Genomic DNA, 8,840 nt, shown 5'->3' with positions numbered 1-8,840 from the left:
CAAGTTTGTGTTTTGTTCCTTTGTCCTTGGTGAATTTTCTTTTTAGCAATTCCTGTACATTAGTCAACTCTTTGAAAGATATTTGTTTTAGCAGCAAGGTTACCTGGAGACAGAGGCTATTCCTATACGCTGTGACACTAGATGTCAGAAAAAGTTGGCCGTGTACCTGTTTTGTGGCATGATTTTAACTGTCTTTTTGCCTCCTCATTTCTGTTTATTTATTTAAAAAAATTTAACGGTAGGCTTTGCACTGGCACCTACAACTGATGTTTTTTCCCCAGATATAAAAATTATATAGGGGGCTATTGGCTACACTGAAAAATCTCCAAAGATTGGGTGACCTTCTAAAAGAATATTTATTTTTATTTAAAAATATGATACATCAAAGTGAAGCAGTGACACTTTAAATAAGGAGATGTATTAAATCTTCCATAGAACTGGGTAGGAGGGAGGGTAATTTGCTTAAGTTCACTGTCACTCTGGATGCCAGAAATAAGAACTATCATCATTTTCTTCCTCTGTGAGCAACAGGCATAAAGATGAGAAATTTTATTTATAAATCACTAAAGTGTTAGGATTTAAATTTTACTTAGAAATTAAAACTTCTCCTGTGAAATACCTTTTTTTTTTTTTTTTTCATTTTGTTCTGCATCTTGTGGAAGTCCTGAATTCAGGGATATTATTACATTTACCAAGTTTGCTTCTTCAGGTCAGTTCCAATGTGTGGTTTAGAAGGAATTTATTTTCTCATATCCTCCCCATAGATTTCTCAATAGAATAATTTTCTAGAGGATATCTGGTTCACTTTGGGAATTTTGGGAAAATTTTGCTTATTGTTTTTTAAAAAATATTCACAATCTAAAATTTCTGACAAAATTCAAAATACTCTACAGAAACCAGCATATTGTACAATAATGATTTATTACTACGTAATAAAGAACCACCTTTAGCCTGGTCATGAAAATAAAAATCAACACAAATATTGCAGATCCCCATTTTCTAAAGAAATATATCTTTATTGACTTTTTCCATTTTCTTACAAAGCAGTTAAAAACTCATTCTTACCCTTGCATGCTATTCAATGTTACAATGGCTGACTCCTTATGAGACTGTTAGTGGAGCTCTAGTAAGTTTCCTTAAGTACCACAGAAGATCATCATTGCTTGGTCCCACTTTTATAGAAAAGAATCCAAGTTTCACCAGAGAGTGTATGCTTAGGTCTCTTGAAGAAGAACAGCTTAGTGGATTAATGTCTAATTTACATACAGTAATAAGGACAAACTTTGAATCTTTACAGATTAAATGCCCACTTTATACCATGGTGTAATTATTTGAATTATGGGTGAGTGTACAGTATAGAGATGTAGATGCACTAGATATATCTATAAATAAAATAGTGCTTTAAGGTAACAATATTCTTTGGCTGACTTAAATGCCTGTGACTGACTCTTATAAAAGACTAAAATGAAAATGGCCCTACTATTATTGTCAATCTTAACACAGAGCTTGTGCGGAAGGTCCCTATACTGCTGACTGTCAGCATCTCCAGGTCCACGATATGTTCTCTTGGTCCTGATAACGACTTCACAAGTACAAGCATTGCACTTACAGGACTTGTTTGCTAAAATAAAAGAAAAAAGAGAGGGGAAGAGAATAATTTTTCTTCCATTGGAGTTTCTGTGCTTTGTTAGTATACCTCCTGTAAGAATTAGGGGGAGAATTTTGAGGGTGATATATAAGAACCACTACTTGTTCCCTTCTTGGTTTCAACTCTCCTCGGTTCTTATCCATTGTTTAATACAATCATTAGCTCCAAGCTTCAAGGACTTGCTTTTTAAAAATAGTTCTTTGTTTTTGATTCCTCCCTCTCTAACATTTTTCCTCACTTTTAGTTGTGGTCTTTACAGAGGCTAGAGCTTAAGTGAGAATCTGATAATTTCTGAACTTGTAAACAAAGTTGTCCTTTTTCATTTACTTGACATTGTGCATCTGTTTACATTCTGGTTAGTAAAGAGAAATGTAAACAGTTTTTAAACAGAATGTGGTAAATGCTAAGATATATGGGGTTATGCAAGGCACATATGAAGATACGTGAAGGTGTATGTATACAGGGAAGCAGAGAAAGAGCCCTGAAGCACTGAGGGAAAGCTTTTGAAAACCTGAGGAGAGTCACCAGGGATAAAGGAAAGTTTTGTAAAATAATGTGTTCAGGAGAACTGGGTGCAGTTTCATTTTGATGAAAAATGAATACTCCCTCTTATGAGTAGAGGGAGATGAGGTTGGAGAGGCGGGTAAGTGGATGTGTAAGTCTGAATACCAAGGGATAGAGTCATGGATTAGGATTTAGTAATCACCTCAATGGGTGGACATTAAACCAAGGGAGATAATGCTTTGGTTAGGTCTACTTGTTATATACTCATGAGCAGCTTTCAACCCTCTGCTGCAGCAGTCAACCTCTTTCTGATCACTGTTCAATGTCTTGACCACAAGCTTCAATGGGGGCAGAAACTGGCTTGGCTTTATTCATTGTTGTGTCTCCAGGATCTTCCATGGTGCGTACCTCTTGTAAGCAATAGTTGTAGGTAATAACAACACCTTGAAGGTGTTTATTGAATTAATTTATTCATTATAACTTTTTTTGGCATCTGTTTTGTGCCAGGTACCATTCTATGTTCTGAGGATAGAAAAGTGAACAGACAGGCACAGCCTCTGCTCTCATTATGCTCACAATCTAGTGGATGACAAGGTCTAGTGAATATAGACTAGGTGGTGATAGGGCTATGAATAATAACAGTAAGTCTCAGTAAGGGAGCAGAGACACTGGAGGAGTGGGTCCGGGGGATGTTGGATATTCAACCTTCTATTTCATATACTTTCTTTACAATATGTTCTCTGTTCCAGAGAAGATAGTTTTCTCAGTATTTTCCCAAAAGGAATATAAATAAAATTTTATATTCCATGCATCCTTTCACAAATCTGAATCATTTCATCCAGACACATGACTATCAAGAAACCTTCTTTGATAGACCACATTGATTTTTTGATGTATTTGGACCATGGAATTAGGCATAAAATTGCCTCTTTCTATTTTCATAGATGTTAACTTTTGCTGCACAGTAATATTTAAAGCTCCTTGAAATCAGAAAATGTGCATTACATGTCCTTTTAATGCCTCATGACACCTAGCATAGAGTTGAGCATGTAGTAGGTGCTTAATCTAATTAAATAACCTAATTAATTAACTTAATTAATCTACTGTTGATTTGCATGCATTTCAATGCCCTCTGCACAAGTAGAATTTTAGTGGAGAAACTCTGTAGGATTTGATCCAAGTACTTTTTTGATTATGTGAAAAGAAATAGTCTTGAAATGTCTATTTTTATTATTTTAGATAATTTTTGAATAATGTAACATTATTTAACTCTGGAATTAGCAAAATTGGCAATGTTTTATATCAGTCATGAGAATAAGGATTTCACTTGAGAAAAACTCTGTGTTCTTATTTGAAAATATCAAGTCAATAAATGCACTGATATGAATAATAAATAACTATAAATGTGCCATGTTTAATTGCAAAGATAAAACATGTTGGAACTTTATTTTCTTAAATTATGGCTAAAAGTTCAAAATAGAAATTTTTTTTTAAAGATTTTGAGATGAACCCACTTTATTACCAGGGGTTACAAATAATGTTATTTGTTTAGGCTAGAATCAGTTAATTGGTAGTATCTCAACTGTGTAAAATTCATTCAGTGGAAGTTTCTTATAAATGGCAAATATATGTCAAATTTAAAATATCAAATGTTAAAGAACTATATTCATTTTTATTAGAAAAAATAATTGTAATAGGTTGCATTTTGCATTGGGTGTTTCTTTTCAGAAGTTGGTCATGAGAAATTAATCATTTTAAAATTTACTGGCAAAGAAATAACATAACTCTGGAGTTATAAGGGAAATTAATATATCAAAAAACAGGATAAATGGGTAAACATTAAATATCTGTAAACTGTACCACAAGGATGAATTTCTCAATTTAATTCATATTCTCAAAATGAAATATTGACTTTAAAATCTGATTAAAAATAAAGAGTGCCCAAAGGAGTTTTGAGAAAATTATAACTGGATGAATAACAACCTTAGCATGAAACAGTTACCGTAACTCTGCAAACTGCTTGGTAGGGTGCCATCATTTTCACATGAAGTGGTGAGCCGTATTTAAAATATGTCCAAATTTTAACCTAAAATGAACTTGCTGAGATTTTGTAGGGAGACTGGAAGGCTGAGGCTTTGGGGTCAGGGAGACCAGCTCAGAAGCCACTGAAGGGATCAGGGAAGTGATGGGAGCCAGTTTACAGGAAGAGAGATAGGGATATGAGGGAGCAAAGATAACCCAGGAGACAGTGTGAGAGGGAAATGGCAGAATTCAGAAAGTAGATTTCACATAGGCAGTAAAAGATTGGGAGGTGACTCCATACTGTCAGCCCAGAAGTTTGCAAGAAGTTTGCATACTCTGCAGGAAGCTGGGGTCACTTCTCACATACTTACAGGTTTTAGTTTTGGTGTGAATGTAAAAATGCCTACACATAATACCCTTTAAATGTTTGCTCTCCTTCCTTGTGTGGATACCACACAACAACAACCAACTCCCATCTTTCTCAATAGTTAAGGCTGCCTTCAGGATACTTACTCGTAGGTAGAACTCTCCATTTTCATTTCCAGATTTAATCCGAAAGGTATTGATAGTGTTGGCATAAATAGTTGTGGCCTGTATCTGGAAGATGTCTGATGGCACAGATCTATCAGATCGGATGCTCATGTATTTGTAGACTATTGACTGGGGCAGTTCTCGGCACACAGCATTTGAGACTGGGCAAACACATCGGCTGCAGAGACAAACAAAAGTAGTCACCAGTTTGGCTTGGTAAGACCAGAAAATCTTCACTTTCAAAAGTTCTGATTTTTCTTACTTCTCTGGTGTTAGAATGTAGGGCTCTTGACAAGGATTTCGTGGATAACAACGGAAGCCGCCATGATAATTCCAACACATTTCATCCTCCCGGCATTGATTTGCGGTCTCACACTCATTTATATCTGTAGAGATGTAGGGTCAAAGAGTTTACTAACTAAACTAATGAACTGATCTAATTAAATCATATAACTGGCAGATTCTGTTTGCAAGGAAGGAGGTGTGTGGGCATCTGGACTGTGTTCGATCTGCTTTTAGACACCATACTGGGTGTTCACTGCATTGAATTCAGGACAGATAGAGTTGAGACACTCTACACAGATTAACACGTGTCATTTCATGATATTTTATCAAGTACTTATTGTTCATCTGTTGAATTCAAAGCCCAATGTTAACCACTGACTCTGCTTGTATAAAAGTTAAAAAAACACCAGTTCCTGTCCTCAGGGAGATTATACTTTAGGGAATATGTGTATGGTTACTTAGAAAATAAAACAGAATTAAAGAAGAGATAGATAAGTATACTGGGGGTTTGGAGCAGAGTTGCATAATTTTGCCTGGGGGATTACGGAAGGCTGAAGGAATGAAGAGGCATCTCAATGTGGCCTTGAAGGGTGGTGGTTAGATGGAGTTTTCATGGCTGGGGCAGGGAAAGCTTTCCACGCTGAGAAATCAGCAAGCACAAACTATGGAGGGCAACTTATCATCTCTTTCAGGAGGTTGGGAGAGAGGAAAAGACTAGAAATGTGGTTTCAGTAAGCTGAAGCATGCTGGTGGCTAGTTAATGTGCTGGGAGTGGATTATACTCTCCAGAGAAAGCACAGCACAAGAAGTGAAGCTATTAAGTGTTCCTCCTCATAAAGCATAGCAACTTTAGGACGGTAAGGAAGAAGAGGAAGTTAAGGAAGAGGCTGTCAGTGGAGGGAGACAACCCAGGAAGAGGCAGTGCCAAAGCAGCTGGTGGGAGAGTCCTGGGAAGAAGGGCTGTATTTATGTCAGGCTGGACAAAGGCTGACTTTAGATTTGGGAATCAGAAGCCTCCAGATGACATCTAAGAGAACAGTTTTACTAGACAGCCATTACATTTATAACAACAACAACAATAAAAATAAAATTAATATCTACATCTCTATGACTCTGTCTCCCTTACATTTGAACAGTGATTTATATTTTATTCAATGTAAACTTTTTCTGAACCATTCCTTCTCTACAATGAGATATTTTTATTCATAAATTTACTCATTTCATACATAATTTACTGAATCCTTGCTGTAAGCCAAGCATGGGCTGGGGTATGATCTCTTTTGAATTCTCATACCTGGTGTTCTTTTTAAAGGGCCTTTATTGCTTTTTGCTTTGCATTATTGAAATCTGCATGTCTATCTTAACCCTTCTATTAGCTTGTAAACTCCTTGAGGGTAAGGGCTGTTGTACCCATCTTTTAATCCTTTCATCACCTAGCACTAATGCCATGGAGCACCTGGCTTTTAAGAAATATTAAATTGAACTAAGTTGCTCTTACCACAAGCTGTGTGGATATAGGTGAGAAAGATATTTTCACTTGATATTGGGTAAAAACACACAAGGGTTTAGTGGCTCAATCAAGCTCGATACTCTAAGAGTAATACATGCCTTGAGTTTAGAGAAAAAAAAGTACTTTAGCTTCCAAACTGGCTAAAGTTATCTGGAACCCAAGAGGAAACTGGGAAAGCTAGGTAGTCTCCAAGAGATGGTTACAAAATGTGTCTTCTTGGACTGGCTATGGCTTAAGAAAGAAAACAGATTCTTCAGATGAAATCAGAATTGACTTATGCTTTCAATATTTTCCACTTTTTTGAAAAATAAAGATGCTGTTTAGGTACAGGGAAAACTAATACTGTTTTGTTACATGGAGTCCAACAGAAGCAAAAGACAACTTTATAACTTCATTTATTACTTCCAGTAATTTAGAGCCTAGCATAATCATCACCTTAATAATTCTGGAAGACTTTTCAGAAATTAATACTCTCAAAATATTTGATGAGTAGGTGTCTATGTGTATGTGTATTCTTTTTCTCTCTGTCTCTGCAACCCCCACACGCACACACATACACACACACACACACACAGTTTTCATTTGTATAGGCCTGTGAAATGAGAAAAGTTATTTCATTCCCAAAATAAGTCTTTTGGAGAAAGTTAAGAATCCAAACCTTTTCAATTTCATTTTATTCCTGTGGACAAGGCTCAGAAGGAATGATTTCAGAGGGGGAAAGCAATTGCTTTATACTTTAGGAGAATGCTAAATCTTATTCACAAAAAATGTTTTGGCTTAACCAGGCATTCTAAAGCTGCATATCTTCAACATGTAACATTTATGAATCCCCCTCTTGCAATTTTAGTGCATATTCACCTTTAATTACAGTAGATATAAATGTTTCTAGATAGACAGACTAGGCAGGTAGGATCCCACTGTGCATTAATATGCTTCTGTGTTTCACTGAGCATCAAATCAATTTTTGATCAGAAACGCAGATATTTGAAAGACTCCAGAGAAATTTGTTAAGACATCTCACTAGCATTTTCTTGTATGTAATATGCATGTTGAAAGTCTCAATTAAGTTTCAGTAAGTAAAACCATTGGAATGCAATGTTTTCCCATAATTCACATTTATAAAGTCTCTAGTAACCCGGAAAGGGTTATAAAGATGTTCATTGTGCAATGAACGACATTCTGATTATGTTCATATTCAGTGGTTGCAGTCTAGTTGAATAATTGTGTGCATATTATAAAATCCCAGGTCATAGATTTCCTCTGAATTAATATTTTCCGGTAAAATCATGATATAGACTGAGAATCCTCAGTGTCTCCTTTCCTTGATCTTTTCTTTTCTTAACAGGATCTTTATTGTCCTTATGCCTTTGCTCCAACTCTGATTAAAAAGGACTCTCTACAGAAGATTTACTACTAGTCACTTACATTGGTAAGTAAATTTCATAAAAATACTTTGACTTCTACGGGCTTTATTGTTTACAAATTATTTGTATGTATGTCATTCCACTAAATTTCCACAACTCCCTTTTCCAAATGAGAAAGCTGAGGCTCAGAGAAGTTTGATATTTCTTCAAGATTGTGCAGACCGAATACAGTGGAGCTGAAATTCAAACAAGTTTTCTGTCCTCAAGTTCCATCATTTTTTTCATTCTTTTGTTGCTTTGTATAAATTTAAGCATTTGTACTAGCTTTTCCAGGATTTTCTACATTTTTGGTTTTATCTGACAGTCTTTTCTCTGTTAAGATTTTCAACTACATGCAACATCGGAGTTAGGATGCAAATTCTTTTTTTTTTTAGATCTTCCTGAGAGACTCTGAAATCATACCATTGTAGGGAGCTGCCTCTTCCACTTATGAATAGGTGTGAACATCATCTGAATGTTTATTTTGAAATGGATCCAGGTCATTAGCTATTTTGGGGTTAGTTTTTCTGCAAGATATTCAAGCACATTTTACTACCTATAGGCTGACTTTTCTCAGCATCTACATTCTTACCCAATTTATAATTTTGGTGTTTAAGACAATTGAGACTGGATTGAGATATGTTTAACTCACATATTAAGCTTATGCTCTAAACTCAAACTCACAAGTAAAACATTTTAAAAACTGAATCTTTTCTGGTGGATGATTTGAAGATGTATCTCAAAGAGATTATGTAGGTTAGAAGGAATATCAATATTTTATTAAAATTATTTAGCTTTTAAGGAGGAAAAATGATTACTCTGAATTTCAAGGAAAGTCAGTGTTAATATAGAGTTGCCTTCTTATGAGATATGTATATTTTATGATGGACAGGGGAAAAACGGGCTTACATTGTATATTCAAAGCGGTAAAAATGAA

At 35.4% G+C, this 8,840-nt stretch overlaps 1 protein-coding gene across 1 annotated transcript in view; it reads right to left on the bottom strand.

Annotated features, from left to right (window-relative positions):
* Positions 1 to 991: 991 nt before the first annotated feature.
* Positions 992 to 8,840, bottom strand: part of EFEMP1 (EGF containing fibulin extracellular matrix protein 1) — a 63,846-nt gene continuing 55,997 nt past the window's right edge. Inside the window, exons 9-11 of the mRNA XM_032292081.1 lie at positions 4,968 to 5,091; positions 4,688 to 4,883; positions 992 to 1,621 (exon numbers count right to left, since the gene is read on the bottom strand). Coding sequence (XP_032147972.1) covers positions 1,460 to 1,621; positions 4,688 to 4,883; positions 4,968 to 5,091 — 482 coding nt within the window. The 3' untranslated portion in view covers positions 992 to 1,459. The remainder of the gene's footprint in view (positions 1,622 to 4,687; positions 4,884 to 4,967; positions 5,092 to 8,840) is intronic.

The sequence above is a fragment of the Sapajus apella genome, unplaced genomic scaffold, assembly GCF_009761245.1.
Source record: "Sapajus apella isolate SASKATOON/1434 unplaced genomic scaffold, GSC_monkey_1.0 scaffold26, whole genome shotgun sequence".
NCBI lineage: Eukaryota > Metazoa > Chordata > Mammalia > Primates > Cebidae > Sapajus > Sapajus apella.
Note: the sequence above shows the minus strand (reverse complement) of the source record. Positions and strands in the feature narration are given on the sequence as shown.